The sequence below is a fragment of the Ziziphus jujuba genome, chromosome 4, assembly GCF_031755915.1.
Source record: "Ziziphus jujuba cultivar Dongzao chromosome 4, ASM3175591v1".
Lineage (NCBI taxonomy): Eukaryota > Viridiplantae > Streptophyta > Magnoliopsida > Rosales > Rhamnaceae > Ziziphus > Ziziphus jujuba.
Window position 1 is genome coordinate 5402431 of NC_083382.1, and position 24322 is coordinate 5426752.

The following is a 24322-nucleotide window of genomic DNA, read 5'->3' on the forward strand; positions in this document are numbered from 1 at the left end:
CTCTTTACTTTTCTCTCTATAGTTTTTTTATGTACTTTGTTTTCTTTCTCTGCTGTCTCTGCTTTTCTCTCTTTAGTCGTCTACTCTACTTTCTCAATGTGCTTCTTATCTTCCCACTTTCTTTTACATTCCTTCTTTCTACTTGTCTTGTTAATTTTTCTACCTTTTACTTTGTCTCTAGTGTTTTTCGCTTTGACATTACTGCCATTGGATTTAATTGTTTGTTCCATAGATTTATCAATTGACAATTTTGTGAAATCCCATCTTTTTCCCTTCAAAATAATAATAATGAAGATAACAGAACAAACATTAAATGTAATAGAGAAAATTTACCATACTTTTTTATTTACCGAAAAGAAAAAAAAATAAAAAATCTTCTATGACATTTTAGAGTGAAACAATAATAAGATTATTTAGATGCATTAGGAGTAAACAACATAAAAACATACAATAAAATAAAGTAAGAAATACACAAGACGTATACTATACAACAAAATAAAATAATATATTAACAAAGTATTATACTATACAATATTTTATTAATCCGCAACAATAAAAGAAACTAGTGAAGCAACTTAACATAAGTAATTAATAAAGTAAACACACATCAAGAAAACGTTGAAGAAACTGGATATAAAATAAGAAACTAGTAACATAAGAAAAATATTTTAATAAAATGTTATAATGTAAGAAAAACTAGAAACTAGTAAACATGTAATTAAAAAAAAAAAATTGCTATAAGAAATAAACATAATGGAAAACATCTAAACAATTATTTAACCAAACCACATAAGAATTAACAAGGTTTTTAAATAAAAATTTAACAAGATTTATATATAAGACAACCTAAAATTGCATGCCAGTATTAACAAGATCAGATATAGGAAAAAGAAAATAAGAAACTAGTAAACAAGTTACAGAATTATATCAGAATTTGCAATAATTAACTTAAATAAAGGAACATAACATGAAATTTAGCGTAATCGAATTATTGATAGCTAAATTTATTAGCAAAGAATCTGAAGGCCCAATTACAAAATCGAAGGCTAGAATTCAAAGCCCACAATGATAGGTGCAATTGGTTCATCTAAGCCCAAGGTCCGTAGGTTCATTGCAGCCCAAAGTTTCAGAAGACTCAGAAATGACTAGAACATATAAGTAGGTAGATATTTAAAGCGCTGTTACTCTTATGTACAGTAGAGGTCTTATCCACACCACAACCAGTGTAACTTCCTAGCAATTTCCTTTTTTCTCCTTTATTTCCTTATAGTGTAACTTCCTAGCAATTTCCATTTTTCTCCTTTATATCTCTATCCATTTAAATCTTGTAAAATTCAGTGGGCATCCTACTATAAATAGTGACGATTGTTGTCTTAATATTGAAATTGTCTCCTTTCTACTAGTTCTAGGAACAAACCATTTTATCTTGTGGCAAATAGAGTCAAATGGAGAGAAACTACAAAGTAAAATAGATAAATTGAAAAGAGAAATTAGGAGTGCAAATAGAAATATATATATATATATATATAGGAAAATGCGGAGAAGAAGAAAACTAAAAAGAGAGAATGGAGATAAGTGGAGAACTAAAACTTGGAAGATAAATTGGGGAGTAAAATGGGGAGAGAGAGAGAGAGAGAGAAATTTTGTATACAAAGAGCGAAGAGAGTACTTTGAAACTTTTCTCAAAAATCAATAAACAAAACGATAATCAAAAGTAATTAATTAATGAGAGATAATTGTTAATATGATTATAATATGATTATAACATGTTTATTGATAAATAAATTAATCTATATTCAAAGAGGGAATGCAATGCAATGCAAGATTCTTTTCGACCATTATCTTAACACATATATTCAGGAAGAAAATATATGCACTCTAATATATGACTTTCATTGGTGTTTATCATTATGAATAACAAAATTACTACCTAAATTGGGAAGGTGCTCATTGTTGAAGATGATTAGATGAAGGGCACCATGTTATAAGGATGACTAGAGTGCATTTTTTCATTAAACCTGTAGAAAATTGTACATGAAGCACATCGTTTCATTATATGTTCAGTCCCGCCTCAGCAAATTGTATTTTCATCATGTTGTTCTTAATATTCATCTCCTTCTGTCAATTTTCATCATGTTGTTCTTAATATAATCCATATTATATAAAATGCGCAATTTTAAGTAATATTAGATGTACATACCTTTAAGTTGTGTAATGGAACCTTTAGCTATTAAAGAGATTCCCCAAAGTATAACTATATGATTAATGGATGTAGATCCTTTATTTAATCCACATACATATTAGTTGATATGCTAAAGAAGTTTGCTATATATATATATATATATATATACTTCATCATAGCTTTAATTAAAAAATGCAAGATGAAATTTTGCTAATATATAGTAGATTAAACCTGCTTCAATTTTGCATTGGATATTAACTGGGTGTGTAGAAGATGAAAGTGTAAAGTATAATCTAAAGGAACTATATTGTTAATAATTAAATGGCTATGGGACAGTGAGTTGTAGATTGGCCGATTAGGTTGATGCTTCACAATCACTCATCAATGAGAATAGACTATATATTAGATATATTTCCTAACTTTTTGTCTTTTGCATGATATAATATTATATTCTTAGCCATAACCATTAATTCTTTATTGGTTCAAAAGTCAATTTTTACATATGTGTGTGTGTGTGTGTGTGTGTGTGTGTGTGAGAGGTTTTTCTTTAACCATGTGGAAGATGATGTGGGTTTTACACACCGCTTGCATGCATGATCGGCTTAACAGAATTCCTTAGCTGGTAAAAGAAAAAGTTCATAGCTTCAAAAATTTTAATTTCAAACGAAAAAAGAAAAAAGTAAAAAGTACTGGGTTTTCATTCTTTTGACACAGGGTATATGATTCCCAATCTTAGTATTCAATTGCATTTTTATTCGTAAAGGAAGGATAAGTGGGTGGTTTTAGAATCCATTCCAAATTCTCAGTACTGAAATTCCCATACCATTTATATGTATATATGTTCATCATGACGTTTCTCATTTTAAGTGCTACAAAATTTATTTTGATGCCAAAAAAAAAAAAAAAAAGTAGGTAAAATATATTACTATATAGCTCAATTTGAAATGTTCCTTCTAATATGATTAGCAAATTCGAAAGTCATAAAGAGAAGTTCTACTTCGAGATTTATATATCTACCAAATCATTGTCATTCTCTTTTATTTAGAACCCTTAATTAAATAATAATATAAAGATATTATATGAAGAAAGGAACATTAACTATTGAAAGCTAAAGTTTGATCCAGAATAATGCCAGCTATAGACTTTTTATATGTAAAGAACAGGTGGCATTCTGTTGTTGGACAGATATAAAGATATCTATTTAATTAATTAAGCTGTAAGCATACTTGGGCATATTATACATATATGCAGAATCTAACAATTTTTAATGAACTATTGAGTATATGATTTATTTGTAGTCTTCGTACATCAAAATGTGGCATAAAGTTGTTTGATGTTGATATTTTTCTTGAATTTATTAATTCCAATGCCCTTATAAATATATATTTCTTTTAGATATGTATTAATCGTTCTAAATGTGTACATAATATATACCTCATGATTTGAAATATTTATATACTCTATCTTTCTCAATCCCTCTCTTCAGACAAACTAAAGGTGCTAATGATTGAAGAAACATATCTTTGAGTCAAAATAAGGCTACAACTAAAACAGCGACAATAATTTTAATCTTTTTCATGAAATTCTAAATTAATGTCAATTAATTACATGTGGTTTTTCCGTATAATACGTCAAGATGTCTTGATCATCACCATGCATCTTCAGTTCAATTATCCTTCCAAAACTACCATATTTAAAACAAGCTATCAGATCAATATGTATAACCTCAATTTTCTAAAATATTTATAATAAATAGAAAAAATATGCATGTATGTGTAATACTTGTCATATAATTAAGAATGATTCTCATTCAATAAAGTTACATAAATCTGTATGTTTACATGCTATATATTCCGATCGTATTGCAAGGACAAATTAAATTTTAAGTCAAAAAGACAGATATTCAAAATATGGGTTAGCTTGGGTTAGCTTTTTTTTTGTTGGTGATAATTTTGATTCAAATTTACTTATGCATATAATCACTTGAGCATCACCAAAGTGCATGCACATATATATGCTTCACCTAAAAGCAAACTGTCTGGGAATTTGATTCTACATATTGAAAAAATGGATGGATTGGGTTAAAAGAAAAAAGAAGAGAGAGAGAGAGAGAGAGAGAGAGAGAGAGAATGGTAATTAATTAGATTGTAATAAAATCTAACATGTAGAAAGTTAACCACCCCAAAACCCATATTGGGGGGGGCGGGAGGGGGGATGGGATCATCATGCAAGGACATGGAGGTCCCCTCATATTTACACCATTCACATGGCAATAGCTTTCAAAACCACTGAAAAAACCTACTTCCAATTGCTTCATTCATTATAACAGCAAGTCCTTCTCATCTCGCTATTATTATTTTTTCCCCCAAATAACTACAATAACCCTCCCAATATTCACCTTATGTCTTTTTCTCTTTTGATTTATAATACTTTTTTCCATTTGCACCCAAATGTTTGTCCCAGACATCTTTCCCTGACACCCTTCTGACCTCTTTCATATTCTCTCTCTCTCTCTCTCTCTAAACCCATTTCCATTACTTATCCAAGCCTCTGAAGCTCTTATACAAGAAGAAAATTAATGGCGTTATTGTCTCGAACTTCGAGTCCTCTGACAGTTCATCTTTTAGTGCTTCTTCTTTGCATGTCACTTTCATTTCGCAAAGGTTCAAGTACTTCTTCTGATCATGATCACAAGGTCGTACAGCAGAAACTTCAGCAAGCTGATGATGATCATGCCGGGATTAAGTGCGGATCGTGCCCTTGCGTCAATCCCTGTGCACAGCAGCAGCAGCTTTCACCGCCGCCGCCGCCATCTCCTCCGCCTCCACCGCCGCCTCCGAAGAATTGCAATCCGTCGCCTTTGACACCGCCGCCCCCGCGGTTTATTTATGTTACGGGAATACCCGGAGTGTACCAGACGACTGATCAAAATTCTTGGCAATATTACTACTCCGGTGGTGGACGAAATGTTGCGGTGGCGGCGAGTTCGAAGCTGATCCTTGTTGTTCTTCAACTGATTATATTGTTTGGGAGATTATGAATCAATGGAGGAGTTTGGAATTTTCTGTTTTAGTGTTTTTAGGAATTAATTGTCTTTTCCATTTGATGAATTTGTTCATCTAATGAAAATCGCAGATATTTCACTATATATACATATATCTTTGTATTATGAGACTACGTATTCTCTTACTTTGCAGCATAATCCAAAGTTCAATAAAGCTCCAATTCTAATTTTCGAGTTCAAGGTCACCATTTATTAATTGGTATATAATTAAATTGCACCTTTAAATGAATTATAGTTTAAGTTGATGAAAAATAAATATCATTTTTATTTTTATTTTTATATTTTTTTTAACACTTCCAGTCATGTATGAAGTTTCATCTTTTTTAGGTTTATTTTTAATTCTTATATGTGATTTTTATTTTTATTTTGATCAAGTTGTTGAGTTTTGAATGAGAAAATGTGCTATTATTCTTTTATACATATCCTCTTAACAAATGCCAAAAAAATGTTAGTCCACCATTAATTTCTATTTTAGTAGTACTTTTAACAGAAGTAAATTAATCTCATTGTTGTTAGCCAAACAGGATTCTGACGATGTGTTTTGGACAAAAGTAAAAGCTAACAGGTGTACGGACAAACAACCATAAAAAATGAACATAATCCATATGAGGATATCAAACTCCTTGAAAGAAAATTCTCTTTAATTTGATGAAAAATCTCCTTCTTTTTTAAAATATTTTTGTTAAAAAAAATATGATATAACTTATTCAAAGGAAAAAAATAAAAAAAGTGGATGGGGTGGGGCAATGAACTTTAAAAAAAAAAAAAAAAATTAGTTTCATGCTAAATTAGTTAATTTCGAGTAGAATTTACTATTTTAATTGATAAAATTGAAGATTTTTTTTTTTTGAAAATGATGAAATTGAAGATGGAAAGATGATTTATGGCTTATTTTATAATTTAGTTATTGGTTTATTATTATAATAAATATTAAATTGAGAGTTTATTGAGCCTTATTATTAATGACTATTTTTTTCGTGTTTTCTTATGCTGAGATAAAATTTATTATCATAATAGATTTAGAGTTTAATTTAACTTCGCAGTTAATTTTATTCAACTAAATATTTTTTATCAAACTATCTTTTATTATAGGGATATCTTTTATGGAATTATTGTGTTTCTAGACTATAACACATTTTGAATAACTATATTGTTTTTATTGTATTTTCCTTGCATTTTTTTTATATTTTATATTTTTATCATTTTGAAGTTAATGTATGACAATAATTATATATATATATACACTTATAATGAGATAATAGTTATTATGTCACCTATAACTAAAATTTTATTATACCATCAAGGTTCATTTAATATAAATTTTAACTAAAAAAATTCTTGAATTAAATATTACAACTATTTAACAAACTTCTAAAACAATTAAATAGCTTATGAGTTCTAAAAAATTAACATGAAAACTAAACTGACACAACAGAAAACATTAACACCCATATAGATAATCAGTTTGGCATCCTAACTAGCTAATAAGTAATCCTTCATACCAGACAAAAAAACTTTAAAGCAATGGTGATAATAATAATTAATATGTAATTAAAGATTAAAAAATAAAAGCTAAAAGTTAGCTGCTATCCTTGTACTCCACCAAATGATCACCAGTTTTAAGTACATGTTTCTAAATTTTGACCAAAAAAGTTAAAAGTTAATTTCATAATAATTACAAAAACAGTTGGCGCAAACAAAGAGATTACTTTAGCCTAAATAAAATAGTGCTTTAACTCTCGAGCATTAAGTCACCAGTACTCTTTCATATTTATATATAATATTAAGTAAATATATATATATATATATATTAATCATTTCGATAACATCAAAAATATCAGTATCAAAACTATTTTCATTTAAGATTCTTTTGGAATTTAAAGGTAATAAAAAAAAAATTTTTAAAAAAGTTGAAATGAGCCTTGTAAATTGTGAAAATTCATTAGCAAAAATATAGTCTGAAAAACTTCGAATAAGATCATAATCATGGGTTGCATTAATTAATGTTGGTAGTATTAAGAATAGAACAAGGCTGAAAATGATGATGATGATGATGATGATAGGAATATTACTATTGATCATAGGAATTAACAATAAGATTTTTGTTGTAAAATAAAAGTATGTTAGTTGTCATGATCTCTCTATACCTTTTTTATTGTCTAATCCTCATTCTATTCCATCAATAGCTAAAAAGGAGTTCTTCCACATCTGGTATTATTTCATAAGTTTTACTCAAGAATGAGAAAAATACGCTGCACTATGCTGTATGGACTCTATAGAACAGCCTAGGATCTTACAAGAGTGCATTGACCATTTCAAGAAAGAGTATGGCTTAGATGATCCCAAGTATTTGTTAAAAATAAAGAGTATATTTAATCATAAAAAGTGCAATATTAAAATATTCTTCAATAATGTTTTTATATCACATTTTTGTTTTTATTTTTATTTTTATTTTTGTTTTTTAAATGTTATGTTTATTTCCCTCTCAATTATTTTATTATTTTCTTTTATTTTTTTTTATAAAAATAACAAATTGATAATTAAAATAGATAGTGATCTAGGAATTTGGTTAGCTTTAAATTATATTAATATAATATTATATATATATATATAGATATATATATATATATATATATATATATATATATATATATATATGGACACATAGTGGTTTTAGCATGCATTAAATGGTGTTAAATAAATAAATTAGTATTTTATGAGTCGAATGCCTTGTTGGGTATATTTAATTAATGTCATCAATGAATATTTGTAATATATATGTATACATATGTATATATATATATATATATTTATAGTTAGCTTTTTCTTTTTTGCGTTGAGTACTTGGAATAATGCTAATTTCCTAACCTGATTGATTTAGAGACGTATTTAGCTTTTTTTTTTCTTTTTTTCTTTTTTTTTTTTCCTGATCTCTTCATCCGGTATCTGATGACCACATTGGACCTCGATTACTCCGGATTTAACCCACATAAGGGTAAGGTCTCCCAATGGTTGAACTCCATCCACAAGACTTGAACCGAGATCTTGATTAAGAGACACCAAGATCCACTAAAACCACCCCTTTACAATCATAATAACTTCTCTCTCCTTTTTTACATCGTTTTTGTTCGTCTCATCTTTTCCCCTTTTTTTTTTCCATTTTTTTTTTCCTTGTTTTTTTGAGTTCGATTTGTTATTTGTTATATCATCATTAAGATCAATACTGATTCGATAAAACTTAATTAATTGCATTTAATATTTTTTTATTTTTTAAAACTAAAAACCTGTTTTGGAAAAGTAAACCCCTGATAGCAGCCTATTAAATTGCCCCATCAATACATAAGATCTACTGGTTAAGGAACATGATAAATAACATTATTATTTTTCTTTTGCTTATCATTTTATTCTTCATGTCGAACAAGAATTTTTAACGCTCTATCAACCAACTTGACAATAATGTTTTCCAAGAATATATGTGCTCTTAAAAATGTAAAATGATTTGCAAATAACTTTCTCAATAACATTAAAAGCACAAAATTAAAGCATAATTAGATGGGTTTTAGCCCATCCAACCCGGAAGAAGACATCTCATGCTTGTTGGGGCTGCAGGCCAACGCTTCAACTTAGTTTCCCATGCTCACAAAGGGCATTTTTCAAGCCAAACATTCTTACCATGTTAAGAACGTAGTAAGAAAAAGACTTTCTTAAAAAATATTCGTAACATAAATTAATTGATGTTATCGAGATAAAAATACTATAATTATGGAAAACCCCCATTATTTCTGTCTAGCCTAAGGCCACAAATAAAGTTGAGCCGGCTGCCCTGTGAATATAGCCACAACATTCCCCAATGTCAAAAACACGTACTCAGCTCCATTTTTTAATAATTAATAGTGTAAACCCCCCAAACCTGCAATGCACTAGGCAGCATCAAAATTCAAATACAACAAGTACAGGTGAGGGTTGTCTTACAAGCACTTGATCTTCTGCTGGTGCCGCCTTCTTCCTCTTCTTCTTTGTATAGCGTCCCATGAAATGAGAAAAGTTTGCTTATATGCTACTACAATCTAGTGCTTATATGCTACTACAATCTAGTGCCTTGATCGCCCTTCGACGCCAAATTGCAGTATCAGGATCAAATCTCAACTCCCATGTGGGCCAGTAGTGCAAGTCCTGCTTCAATGTTAGTACTCTAGGTTTCCCGTTTAGGTGGACCGTCTTCACGCGGACGAACTCTCCATGTTCCAATTCCTGGCAAATAATAAAATAAAATAAATTAAGGGGTGTTAAAGAAATGTGGATGACTTCTGATAACATTTGATGGAAATTTAGAATGCACAGGTATAACTATTTCTCGTGTTCTTGCATGTCACAATTCTTATATGAATGAATCAGAGAAACGTGACTAAATAACGTACTTGATTATTCTATCAAGGAACTGTTAAGTCAAAGGTGTCAAGTTCTTCTCAATTATTCATAGAGACCTTATTTCATCTACTGTTAATTTCCCACACAGTTCAATACCATAGCAGGACCCATAACTATCCAACTTTAGTCCCATATTCTGGTGATTTTCTTCTTCAATCTGGAACTAGATCACGTTCTCGACTCTATCAAGCAACATAGCAGTCCATGACATTAATTTCTTTATTTGCATTTCAACTAACCAAGGGGATTTTCTTACTAAATTTTCAAACTACTAAACACCATTGCAGGATCTTTCTTACTAAAAAAATCACTATACATTAATATGCATGCAGACAAAGACCGAAATGCAGAATACCTTCGTTGCGTTTACAAAAGAATCTAAATCAGGAGTTGGTTTTCCATTAACTTCTACAATCCACTGAAGCGCATATAGTCCATATCTATGCACAGGGCTACCATGACACCACCTGGTAATTCAACATTGTTTCATCAAATTATTGAAAAAATTGAACTTTGTTGAAGTAACTTAAGTATCTTCATTCATAGAAAACATAAGGGAAAAGATACAGAAGATATGGAAAAAGTCCAATATTAACCAACAATCAGCATGTTCAGAGCTAGAGATGGCAGGACTGCAAGGATACAGGTTGGCTTCTTCAAAAAGGCATGGAACTCAACAATACAAGTTTTTATATTACCATTTTGGAACTAAAATACATGCCAGAAAAGATCATCCAAGATGTAAATTCCTACAATTAGTTTCACCATGCTGCATGCCAGGATTCAACAAATGTGTAATCTTTCTCCTACAAACATGCAAATATGAACCCATCCTAGTGCTGCTAAAATCTTAAATGCCACTCTAACTTCAGGTCTCTTAAATATTTGCAACTAAAGTAAAGTTCTTACCTTGCTACATACACACCATGACCTTCTTCAGGAAGAAACCCAAGAGCTCGAACAGCTGGGTGAGGATCCTGAACAATACATCCACACCAATTTACGGCACGAGTAGTGCCACTTCCATCCCTAACATCTGTCCCCACAAGAAGATTAATTTCACATCCCTGGCAGATCGTGAAGAACAAAGTATGAAGAATGTTAGCAGTTTCTTGTAATTGGTGGAGAAAAAGACTTACAATCAAATAACAGATGGAATCCAAAAAATAACACCTTTCCCTCCATCTAAAAAGAGAGAGCTCATAGAACAAACAAAAAGAGATCAAGAAAGTACAAATCTATCTTTTACCTGCCTGAAGATGGTCAAGTTAAGCTTCTCATCGCCATCACATTTGTCTAGTGCTTGGCACGCATTTTCTATGTCATGGAAGCATGTAACTGGTTCTTTATTAATTGCTAATACCATATCTCCCTGTTCTAACAGATTCTCAGCTTTTGATCCGGCCAAACATCCTTTCACTCGTAAAACTTGCCGTCTAATTGGATCTTTCTTTACTAGTGCCTACAGAAATAATTAATTAAGGTCAATTAGACAAATGAGGTTTAGCAGTCCTGTTACAATATTAGCATTCACACATCAATTCTTGTTATCACATGCCAGGCTAACATCATTTACTATGCATGCATCTAGATAACAGAAAGAGTGCTAAGGGTGCATTGTGTTCATTTGACATCCATATACTGGTCTCCTATCTCAAGATTTTGACAAAATTTAAAACTTAGAAAGAAGAAAAATTTTGTATCATTCTGAAAACAAACCTGAACCCAATCATCACTCAATCCAAAACTCCGGGCCTTTGAAAGCAATGTAGGATATAGTTCAACTTCTAAAATTCTAACAAGCGGCATTGGTCTTTTGACACCATTGATGAGAAGAAGAGGCCCTTTCGCACCAGATATGATTTTATCTAGAACTTGGCTGATGGTATAAATTGGAATCCCTCTGACAAATTGATGATCTTCTGAGGTGCTGCAACCAAATTTTAGCTGCAACAAGGAATATAAGGTTCAAAACATATTGCAACAACACCTAAACGATTAAAAGGAACAAATTTAAAGTGGAAACCTGAGTTGAAAAGCTTCCCCATATAGCTTGGACCCTTCCACGCTCATCAGTCAGTACCCCCGAAAATGTACTACCAAAATCTGAAAGGCAGAGGGTTGAGATATCCAAAATGTGATAGACAATATTTGTACTGATAAAATATGCTTTACGAATGAGAATCCAATTACCAGTATCAAGCTCAATGACTTCCATATTGGTCGCTCTGTAGCGTGGGCAATCAGCAGAACCAATATTCAATGCAGCACAAGGATTGGTCACTATGGATTTCCTGGATGTGGCTTGCAGACTTCTACTCAAACCCACAAGATAAACTGAATCTCCACGATGTAATGCAGGTTCTGTCTCAAATCATGGTTTCATATGTTAATTCAATTTACAGGCACTAAGGGAGTCACATGCAACCATAGATGAGATAAAAAGAGAGCTAACAAAAGTGATGAGATACAGAAATGAAAATAATGGAGTTGCTAAAAACCAATCAACAACTTTGCAAACTGATTCATTTCCAACACAACGTCACTTTCTAGATTACTACCAATTGGTATTTCATAAAATATTTAAAGGTGGATAAGTATTACCATAGACATCCACTACTACAGGAAAAGTGAGCCGCAAAGAAAACCTTTACTAATGTAATCAAGAAACAGCTTTGCCAACAATACCTCTACTAAGCAGAGCTCACACCAATTAAAACTAGAACAATTTTTTATAAGAAACAAAACTTAATTTCATTGATTTCAAAGCCAAAATATTGAAAGAAAAATACAAAATGGATAAAATATAGAGCACAGCTCAACCTGGAATCTGGCAATTTAAAAAGATACTGAAAGACACACACATGAAAATTTGAAAATTGTCAAGTTACCCCAGACGAAAAAGCTTAAGCTTATAGAAGTACCCAACTATGCATATCAAGTTAACAGTAATAGTAGTTTTAGTCCTTCCCCACATTTAGGACCACCCATTAACAAAGGACAAAAGATTGGATCTTACAACCGTAGAACAATTAATTACACAGGGAACCAAGTTTCAAGGCCTTAAGCTCACTAGGCTCTAATAACATGTCAAGTTGCCTCTAAAACCAAAAGGTCAAGCTAAGAGGACGTGCCCAACTATGTAAAGAGTGCATCAACAGGAAAATATAATCAGTAGCAGTAGTTTTAACAAAATAAAATCTGAGAGTTCATGATAAAGTAACTACCAGGAAGAAGTTCAGCCGCATGAACAGCTGAGAAACCAACAGCTCCAAGAGCAGAGGGATCATATGTAATGAGTGCATAGTTATGAACAGGATGGAGAAAAACTACCTGCAAATAAGGTACACAACTTATGTAGAATAGTATATCAAATAATGGTGGCAAGTATTCTGTGATACAAAAATTATTTACCTCCCCCGGAATTTCAATGGGAAAAGCAGCAAAGGACAGCATCACATCAGATGCAGATATTGCAACTGTGTTCTTATCCACAGCAACTAATCCCATGCTTTGTGAATGGTATATAATCACACCAGTCCCAAAAAAATGCTGTGAATGAACACCATCCAGCATACATGAAGGTGGCACATGAACCTGCAAGTATACGAAAGTTACCTTACTTTGATTGACAGAGACTTTTAAAGTACATAACCTCTAAAACCTTCCTGAAGGAGAAAACAGCTAACCAGCTATGCACAGAAGCATAAAAAACCAAAAAGATAGAAGATGGCTAATTAACATTTGGAAAGAATCTATATACCAATTTATTTAGTGTATAATGGTGAAATTATCAAAAGCAGAAGAGAATAAAGGATTTGCTAAAATTGATGTTGCCTGAGTTTAATTAAGAACCAAGCTTCCTTCAAAGATGGGCAAAGCCAACATTGATACTGTTGGTGGCTCATAAAAAAGAGAGACTGATGGGTGTAGCAGAAGGTGTGGGCGTTTTAGTCTGGGGTTGTGAAATGTTGGTCCAAAGTTTCAGTTTAAAAACGTGTGTTTGCTTGTCAAGACTTTCCTATCTATGGTCATTTGACCATAATAACCCACATTTATCTCCAGATCGAAAAGATGTTTTATGTTTGATGGCTTTATTTGATTAGAGTATGAAACACAAGAGATAACTACATAATTTTAGAAACTGAACGGTGGGGTTTGGGGAAATATCAAAAATTCATGCATTAATTTTGGAGAAAGTACCACATACTAATTTCAACATAATTAATTACCCCAGAAACAAATATGTTTGTTTCAGGACCATGCATTAACAATATGTTAACAGAAAATATGATTTTGTTAAGGTGCTGTTTGTTAACATGTTTCATTTTTTTTCTTTTTCTTTTTTTTCTCTTTACGAAATTGAGTGTAGTTTACCTACTTAAATGGTTTATTAGTGTTGGTCAGTGGTAGTTAGACATCTCAATTAACTATAAATAGAGGGGGGGAAAAAACGAAACAGAAAAACAAAAATACCAAATGAAACACAATTTGAACAAGTTTACAAAGGACACCTAACTTAAGAACTCCAATAACTTTACAGAAAAGATAATTGTTAAGATAAAAAATAAATTCAAAAGAAAATAGTAACTTAAAAATGAGATTGACAAGACAGAATAACGCAACAAAATTTTATCCTAATTACCTAATGCAAACCAACTAGGTGAGGCAAAAAGCATAAATAGCTTTCCTAAAAACTGATATATAAAATATAGCTAACTAACAAGGCATGTCTAAAAACATACACACAAAATTCTAGATAAGTCTTTAAAATATTACCTCAAACATTACAAGAGTTGGCTCTATCACACGCTCAGCAAATGAAGCATTAGCTGATGCAGATATTGCACCTTGATAATCTCTTGTAACAGCATTTTCCATGGTATTTAGATCGCCCAGCTTAGCTTCTCTATTTTCATGTAACACATAGTCAGCAACCCCATTTCCATCAGCGGACAAATCCTCTCCCACTCGTCGTTTTTTTGCTTCAACATCAAATTCATCCCGAGAATGTACTTCCTCTGAAGCATGTCCATAACTAGTTTCCATACTGGTAACACCATCAGTTACCTCTGGGTGGCTATCATGATGTCTGTGTCCCATGCAAGTGGCTTCATTACTTACTGGAACTGTTTGACTTACTAAACCTCCGATATCAGTAATACTCGATGACGGCAAAACAGAGTCAGGTGGAAAAGCAGGCTTTGCAGTCCATAAACCAGTAGTATCATCACGAGTATATATCTGTGGAGGGGCATACCATTCATGCCGATCAACCGTGACAAGGACTGACTGTGCGCATTAAAAGACAACCAAAGACCATCAATTTCCAGCACAAAATTAATAATTTTTTTTTTATACAATTAAAATGCACATAAAAAAAATAAAATTAAAAAAAAAAAAAGTTATGAAATGAACATAACCATTTTGACTTACGAATCTAGTTCTTATGCTTTATGTGAATATTAATTATCTTGACAAAATTAAACCTCAATAACCATATAGATACTGAAAAAATGTGAAACACAGCATAAGTAGCAAGTCTCAAAAGATATATAAACCTGAAGATGAGCATGCATGCACTCCCTGAACAGTTGCATCATAATAGGTATGAAATGTATGGACCAAAAAGGACAAAACTCAAAAAAATATATAGCCATGGAAGAAGGATGATAAGAGCAATATTTTCATTTAACTAAAAAACTTATGATTTATCTAAGACCAGAACTTGGCAATCTTGTGATTGATTGTGACCAGCAACCCAATGGACATTATCTCCCACTAAGGCACAGATATCGCACAAAACGAGTCAATGTATACTTGATTTATGTATCAAATGCATCAGAAGCAAATGGAAACCTAATAGTTGATATGAAAAATAGTAAGCAAGAAAGCTACAAGTTCACCTCATGCTGTTATTTGGTCAAAATAGGAGTGTTTTGTACAACTTAATCATGATATATATACCTTCCTCCGATGACGATCCGTGTAGCTTATATACTCCATTGGAACCCGAGCACCCCTAGATAGCTTGGATAGAACAGAGATTAGTTCCTCCAGTCGTGAAATTTCTTCCCCAGCAAACTTTTTGATGATAGCATGGCGAGGGACCCCAGCTCTAAAGAGCATATATCTGAAAAAGGTTAAAATAAAAGATCAACTACATGGGGCCTACTGCAAAATGAATCACAATTGCCTAGGCTGCTTTTCAAATTCACCATTTTGAACAACAGAATCATATTCCAATAGTGTAACACATGGGCAATGTTACTCGCATTATTATGAGCAATGTTGCCAAGTTGAATTACACAACCGGCAGCAAACTAACATACTAAAAGCTAACATAGTTTATCTTGTTGTAAATTCAATGATATCAATGATAGAAGAAAACAAGTAACAATCAATTTATGCTGCAGAAAGTAAACAATAGACCAATTAGACATACCCTGGTTCTGTAACGTATACAAGACCGCAATGAAAACGAAAATTTCTAGCCTGTGTTCAAAAAGATAAAATTAGTCACCCAATATATTCATAACCATAAGCAAGAGTAAACATTTCAAACAACATAGAGACAAATGAAGAAAGGCAACATCACCCACCCCATATGATACAAAAAAAGACAATTTAAACAGGTATTTATCTGTATTAATTGACCAGCAGTTAAGAACATCCCTCAAAATTCAACTCTAAATGAGAACACTAATTTATTTGGTCAACACTAACACATAACATCTGTATAAAAAAATGTAGAAACTCTTCCTCCAAATTTTGTTGGCCACATGTAAAGAAGAACGAGGTGAGACACCTAGATAATGACCTAAGGGAAGTACAATTAACACAGAAGTCTACTCAAAATGAAAGACCAAGGCTATGATAACATCAAAAAATGAAGCACAATAGTCAAACAGGATTCTAATACAGACTCTAAACAATTCCGTGCTTCTTTATGCCATTATAATCAACAACAATAATAAAAATAAGGCATGCATGCAACACACAGTATTTGACTAATTCTCTGAAATCTGACATGCCATTAATGAAATGCAAACTCAGAGGCATTTAAACAGCCATAAGGTGAGGGGAAGAATGGGACAATAAGTATTCTTAAATACTGAGATAAATATCAAAATGCAACCAACCTGTTGGTATGAAAGAGGATGTATTACAGCCCCACTTACTTCTAAGAAGTAATCAGGGGTTATTGAGTGTAAATCCTGCACCTGAAGTATAAAAAGGGAAAACTTTTCAGATGCAATTAAAGTAAGAAAAGCATTATTACAATAATAATAATAATAATAGAAAAAAGAAATAGAAAAAATAAAAGCATTGCAAAGGACAAAATAAGCCTTTGGTAAAAAGTAAGGAAACTAGGAAGGATGGATACAATAGGAAAGATGGGAAAAAAGAAGGGAAAGAAAAAAATTCAATCCCTCATGTTGTTTTGTATCAAAGGAAAGAAAACATGTTACATTTCCTTTTTAGGTATATATATATATATATATTTTTAAGTCATTATGGATAAAAAGAAAATACAACCCAACTGTCTTAACTAATTTTCTTTCCTTCCTCCAGTGGAGAGATTAGTTTAAATGGACATGGAAAGATTGCACATCCACTCACTTTTCGTTTCCATTTTCTCTCCCTCCTACCAAACAAGGAATTGACTTTCCTTCCTCCCTCCCATCACTCCTCTCCCTTCCTTCCACTCTTCCCTCCTACCAACAAAGCCTAAACATCACGGTTGCCTTGTGAAGAAAATAATAGGTTGCCACTACTGTTAAATCATTACAGTCAAGTCGGGGCAGTTTGGGAGCTATAAGGCGACAATTTCATGGTACCACAAAGCCTTTAAGCAATGAACCCCAACATGTTTGTGTGAAGTGTGTGTGGTGTTGTATTGATTTAATATACACTGTTGGATCCACTTTCCAACAGCTTGAACTGACTCGTTTAAGAAAAATGATGCTTTAACATCATATAAGAACTCAGACTCTGGTAATTTCTACAGCCCATTTACTGTCAACCAAAATCCAAGAATGAGTGACTCTCACCATCAAGTTCACCGTCAAAGATGCACCACCCCTTTCAATCTGTAATTCAATCTTCTGATTAACACTGTCATCAAGTAAAGTCTCCATTTTCAGAAATTGAGTAATTACCTGCATTATGGTTTAAACTTGTCAAACATTATTAATATGCAGTATCTAAATGATTCAAGGTGCAAGGTTCTCTAAATTCTACAAGAAAGAGGAGACAAAAGAAATCTGCAAGAAGGTTTTCCATCCAATCAAGGAGAAATTCCTTAATATTAGCCAGAATATAGGAAAAGGTATGATTAGCTTTCAAAAGTTCCACACAAATTTCATAGCAAAATAAAAATCATAAATTCAAATATTCATGCATTTGAATTCACAAGCCTGAAAATCCACAATATTGCCTTTGGTCTTCAAGAAATCTTTTCAGGAAGTCTCTCTTTAGTAAAGCGGACAAAAGTTGATCTCCAGTAATTATTTTCTTTGCAAGAAAAGTTTTAGGAAAGTAGTCTAAGCTTCTCAAAAGGAGACTCATCAATTTTTGTTTTTTCTTATCAACTAAATGAGATTAAATGTAACTAAAATGACCATTAACAAAGGCAAAGCTTATATGTTACAAGATCTTGAAAATGAATGTCAATTTTGGTTATGCGCAAGCGTTAGTTTGTTTATTTCCCATATTTTTCCTTATATTTCGGGTGTTCAGTTGGCATGTATCAGCATTATGTGCTAACGACTTCTCATAGCCAATACACAAAATTACGTATGCATCTGTGCGACTGCAGGCAAAATATATATACATCAGTAACTGAATTTTTATTTTATCTAGACAAACTTACATAACAATGAGAAAAACTGGCAAAACACGTAACTTCCCCTTCATGCAAATAAGAACATTAACTAAAATAACACTAAGATGTCCAACTCAACTTTTACTTATTAATATACAAAGGTTTGTTTTTAAGGATAGTGAGGTTTAAGAATGCAATGCCAAGAATTGATGTAATAACAGCTGAATTTGTGTCATGAAATATTGTGAGATGAACAAAGTGTAACTTACTTCCCCATTCATGCGAATAAGAACATCACCTGGCTCCAAAGACTTATGAGCTGGGCCACCAGGCACCTGAAACAAATTCCAGGATAATAGGAGTCCTAGAAATAAGCATACAGGAAGCAAAACTTAATGTACAATTTATACTTTTGGACAGAAAATACTCACCACGGAATCAACAACAAGCATTCCAGTTTCATCAGGTGGAGATGCATGTCGTACCATCTATCCAAATCAAAAGCTTAAGTTATCAGGTAGCGCAAGTCATGGAAAAAAAGAATAATAATAAAAAAAATTCAATGAATGAGAGAAAGCAACAAAAAGAAGAAAGAACAAAGACCTGCTCTGTTTCACTTTGAAGACCAAGTCTGCGTGTCTCATCAAATCCTTTGTGGATAAATGTCACCTATGGCACACATTACAAATTACTGCATCAAAACATTATTAATACTCAAACGTCATACAGAAGACATGTGAAATATGCAGAACAATCATCTGACTTGGCAAGATTACTTCTATGACCCAACATCTTTAGCAAAAAACCCTGAAGGAAAACTATCTAAATAAGAGGAAAAGACCACCACATTACAATATCTTAATGTGACAGCAGTCATTACCACTTATAATCATTTTTAATTTAGGGTAAAGCTTCAGTTTTCATAAGCACAGATAATTAGAACAATTTTATATAGAGGGGTTAACAGAACCCAAGACCTCTCAAATGAAATGGTGGATTTTACCACAATAATGTCACTGTTGAAAAATACAAATCAATCAACTCCACTGAGTCATTGACAACGGTAAATGGATGCCTAACAAAAGAAAAAACAAATCCCTTGACATGAAGTAAAAGAATATGGCATGACCCTAAATCAAGTTATTCCCTTCTATAAAATACTATTTAGTTTCAGTTACTATAGTTTCAATATGACAAGACCCTTTCTCAGTCTCTAATTAAATAAAAATCCAAGAAAAAACATGGATTCTTGTAACAGCCACAAACTTCAATATTCAGGGGAAAGCATCGATTGAACAAAATTAGGTTAACCACCCACTATTACAAGCATAGTTTTATACCAAATACAGTTCTACTATAATGTTAACAATTTAAGAAAAAATTTCAATTAAGTTATCTTAGAAAGGATAATGACAACAACAAACCTGAAGCGTACCACGAGGTATAGAAACCGCCTCCCATTTATTAACAAAAGAATCTCTGCCCTCCTGGACGAACTTCAATGCCCTAACAACCTGCAATTTTAGTTACACTTATTTAACATGTCCAAATTGAACTAATCAAATCCAAGAACTAAATAAGTTGTGCAGATAAACAAATTGTGCTCACTCGTTCTAACGGTAAAAAGAATGCTGATGCACTAGATGACTTGCTACCAGCATTCAAGGCTACTGCTCTGCCAAGCCAATCAATCACGGGAGAACCACTTGAACCACCTTTTGTCCCAGACGCAGCCTAAAATGAAAACAATAGGTAAAATAAATTAAAATTTGATAACTAAACAATGCATAATCATACCATATCAGAACCAACAGCAGTAAGATCTTTCCTTTTTATCTGAGTACACAATATATCATATTTAATGTTCCAAAATCCAATATCTTTAGCTTTAGTGCCACTGATAACTAAGTATGCACATCAAACCCTTTGGAATTGATAATAGCAGCTAAATTGTCTACAGAATCCTTACAGATTTTTATACAGCTAAATTCAACAAAAATTATTCAGAAAATCATCATTCATGATTTTATAGTAGTAATAATATCCGATACGTAGGTTCACAATAGAGAGCAAAAACCATCATGCATCTTCAGTGATTACTCTTGTAACCAAAGGATTGCAAAAGACATGCAATCAATCCAGAGATGGCCAACAAAAATTACCCAAAACAATTAGCATGGAAATTGGAAAAAGTTACAAATACAAAACCAAATAGGAGAATTAAGAGAGTATTGTCTATCCAACTGGAAATGTTAACTAAGCCACTTACTTGCATATAGAACGTATTGAAGTCATTATAACCATCCCTGCATGAAATAACAATCCCCTCATTAACCAGTTTTATATTTGACAAAAGTATTATGCATATGGGCTAACTAATAATATTTGGGACTTTATACATTTATCAAAGGAGACAGAAAACTAAAGACAGAAAAATAGAATAACATTATCATTAACTTATAATGGTAAAGTGAAATTAAAAAGTAAATACCACGACATTGTTCACGAGAAAATTTCAGAAGAGATGATATTTATCTAAATCATATCAATGTCATGTTCTATATACTTTAAAGATCAGCCAGTCTCAAGGCTATGAAACAAAGCAGTATGATGCTTCACTCAATAGCATCAGGTAGGTTCAGAAGGAACATTACACTGGTTATGAGTTTATCTATTTTTAATTTGTTAAATATGTAACTACCAGCTTCCTTTGGGGCTAGCATGGTATTTTAAATAGAAAGATTGGAAGGGAACTTGTAAGAGATGGAATTTTCCAAAATCATGATCAAGATCAAGCATCCTTGGTAACAACCAGTTGCCATCACTTATGTGATTTGGGGCACTTTTAAGACTTTCTAGAGAAGGAAAAGCGAATATTGAATAGGGTTATTCAAACTAAGCATCTCTCTGGCATACTTCCCTTGCAACAGAATTCTGCCTCTTCTAGGAATTCTCTATTATTTTATTTACCAAATTTTCCAACATATCAAAATATAGGAGATTAAGATATTCTACTTTCCAAATAAAAAAGTAAACAGCATATTATTATTTTTTTGAAACCCACAACAACTTTTGAAGAGTAAGGAATTAGCGCAAAGCTATTGCTTACTTTTTGTAATGTGGAGCATCTCTATCCAAACGAGCAAGAGTACCAGCCAAGATAGATACCTGCAAATCTGACATAATCAGCAAACCAACAATAGAAAAAAATGTAAGACGAACAATATATTAATAAGGTAACTTCCTAAATATTGCAATACCGGGACATCGAACACATGCGGAACACCAACAATGAAGAAAAAGCTTCCACATTGAACAAAAGTAGGACTCTAACAACAGTATTCTAAACACAGTCTAAGAAGCTTCCACCTATAAATTAAACCGTATACATAGAAAAAGGTGTTCATACATGTGTGCATGAATCTTAAAGATGCAAAAATTTGCACCAGTCAAAGTAGACTTAGTTGCTAAACCTTGCCACATTCATGCCTCGTCCCTGACTTCCATTACTACATATCCAATGATCACTTGGCCTTCATATTAAGAGGGGTTAAAATTACACAAAGACATGACCCCAAATCTGTTCATAGGACAGGTGATGGACATAGCAGAAGCTTAAATTTACACATTTTAAGGAAGTTTTCAGGAACAGCATTCTGTGCTCAGTTTCACTTTACAGAAAGGAAGCCAATCAAAAACACGTTTTAAATTACATCCAAACAGACACTGGGTTTTCAAGTAATTTAAAATGGCAAAAAACTATTCATTTATAAAATGAATACAAAGGTTGCCAAAACCAAAATATGTTCCAAACACAGTTGAATAAAATGCTTCTGCATATTAAATAATATTGAATGTGACCAGAATTATTTTACAGAGCAATGCGTGGAAATAAAAATTTGATGTAATATATATATATATATATATACATACCTTTTCACCACTATCATTACCAACAACCCTTATTTCTAGACCAACACAAGCAGCCTCAGGGGAAAGAGGAATCTCCTCGTAGTTAAGAAATTGTATCCCGGCAGGATCATAACGAAAGAAACCGAAATCATGGACCTAACAAAAAGTGTAAAAATGTTAGTGAAAACGACATATTCTTCACAACTATAGAAATATACTGTTGAATCTATTCTGTGCTTCTAATGCAAATTAGAAGAAGGCTTGGTATGAGTAAAAACGTTCAATCAGATAACCAGATGTGCAAAAAGTCTAATTTCTCAAATTTTTGCTTTCTGATTTATCTCTAGTTTGTCCCTCTAGTTCTCATTTCCTCCTTAAGTGGTCTCCATGACGAAACCTATACCAACTCAGCAGGAGCCATTACAAGAACTCTCCACAAAGAACAAACGAAAGCATTTACAATTACAACTATTCTTGCTTGAATTCTTAACAAGTCAAATCATCTTCTTGGCTTTATCAGCTGTTTAAGTGCTGAGCAACAACTAACAGGTCAAAAATCAAATTACGAAAGAGTCCGGCTTACCGGGTCCCTGTATATAGGATATACTGGAATTTCTTCACGGTTCACGAACATAGCCTCTGCAACAACAGGTCCTACAAACCACAGAAAATTAAAAAATAATAATAATAATAATAATAAGAAAACTCCTTTTTCCCTCTTTCCAAACAGAATACACCATTTCCAAAAAAACAACTAAGCACAGAGCAACTTGATTAATGATCACAAACTTCCTTTCTTTGTCTCAACTTTCAGCCACCAAATCACATACTGAACAATTTCCATATAGAGAAAAATCGAAAATGCCATGAAATATGAAAATCGTTCACCAACACTGAACTACAAACAGCTACTCAAAGAACAATCAATAGCACGCTTTTTCGTTGCCGGATTTTCTAAGCAGCCAAACAGCAAAACCGAAAAATAAAGAACTAAAGAAATAAACTTTTCAATATAAAAAAACTTAAACAATATATACCAGGCTTAACGACATGTCGATTAGTGAGAATGATCCCGCGACGCTTATCAACAACGAAACCAGTGGCATAACTGGCACCGGCGGACTCGGTATCGAATGCACGGCAAGCCGTGGTCCTGAGCACAACGACGGCAGGTACAACCTTATTGAGAGCTTTCCTCCAATCCTCGGCGGTGGCAACGTTTTCTCGGAAAGGCGGATCGATTTCCAAACAAAGATCGTTCTTGAGAGTAGAATCCATCACTACAGCTTCCGATCCCAGCCTCTCCAATGGATCAGCCATTAAAAGCAGTCGTCTGCCACCGGAGGTTAAGAGATGATGATTGGAGAGTGAGAAAAAGAAAAGAATGGGAAAACTTTTCTTTTCTTTTCTTTTCTTTTCTCTTTCTTTTTTTTTCTCGGGAAAGGAATGTAAAAGAAGGAAGATTGTGATGATGGTATAGTTGCTTAGGGCTTTTGAGATTTTAGCATTTTTGGGGTTCAATGGACTGAGTCAGAGCGCAGTAAAGCTGAGTCTTTTTTAATTGTTTAGTCCAAGTGGTATTATCCTAATCATCAATATATATATATATATATATCATTTTTATCAGAAGTTTGTTGGATTTTTTGTTCTTACATGTAAATTTTTATGGTTTAGATTCTGGCAACCTTTTGTCTTTATGTAATAAAACAGTTTGTGTTTTTCTTATTATTATTTTAAAAAAAAAAGATTGTATTTTTCTTTTTATTAAAAAATAATAATAAATGGAAGAAAGCAGGACTTTGTGTGAAAATTGAAATTGCTCATGCTTTGTAATTTTGGCAATGCTTTTTTTTTATTTTTTTTATTTTAATAGATGATGATTATTTTTTTTTTTAAGAACATTTCTATT

The 24322-nt window shown here is 32.4% G+C and overlaps 2 protein-coding genes across 3 annotated transcripts; one reads left to right on the forward strand and one right to left on the reverse strand.

The window, feature by feature from the left end:
• The first annotated feature begins 4760 nt into the window (after nt 1-4760).
• LOC107416236 (uncharacterized) lies at nt 4761-5222 on the forward strand. Its single transcript, XM_016024708.2, has one exon. The coding sequence runs from the start codon at nt 4761-4763 to the stop codon at nt 5220-5222; it is 462 nt and encodes a 153-aa protein (XP_015880194.2).
• Nucleotides 5223-8946: 3724 nt separating this feature from the next.
• On the reverse strand, nt 8947-23988 carry LOC107416260 (protease Do-like 7). 2 transcript variants are annotated; one of them, XM_016024736.4, is made up of 24 exons: nt 23451-23987; nt 22997-23067; nt 22435-22569; nt 21611-21669; nt 20771-20807; nt 20110-20235; nt 19926-20015; nt 19105-19170; nt 18933-18989; nt 18771-18836; nt 17729-17836; nt 16817-16897; nt 16120-16169; nt 15642-15807; nt 14454-14966; nt 13089-13271; nt 12902-13007; nt 11868-12038; nt 11701-11780; nt 11394-11621; nt 10924-11136; nt 10584-10741; nt 10030-10141; nt 8947-9497 (listed from the first exon to the last, which is right to left on the reverse strand). In XM_016024736.4, exons 1-24 carry the CDS (start codon nt 23731-23733, stop codon nt 9321-9323), a joined length of 3336 nt encoding a protein of 1111 aa, XP_015880222.2. In that variant the 5' UTR covers nt 23734-23987; the 3' UTR covers nt 8947-9320. The 2 variants fall into 2 exon arrangements, with proteins under 2 accessions (XP_015880222.2, XP_048327414.2); XM_048471457.2 differs by lacking the exon at nt 10030-10141 and having other exon boundaries at nt 9334-9497; nt 23451-23988.
• Between the last annotated feature and the right edge of the window lie 334 nt (nt 23989-24322).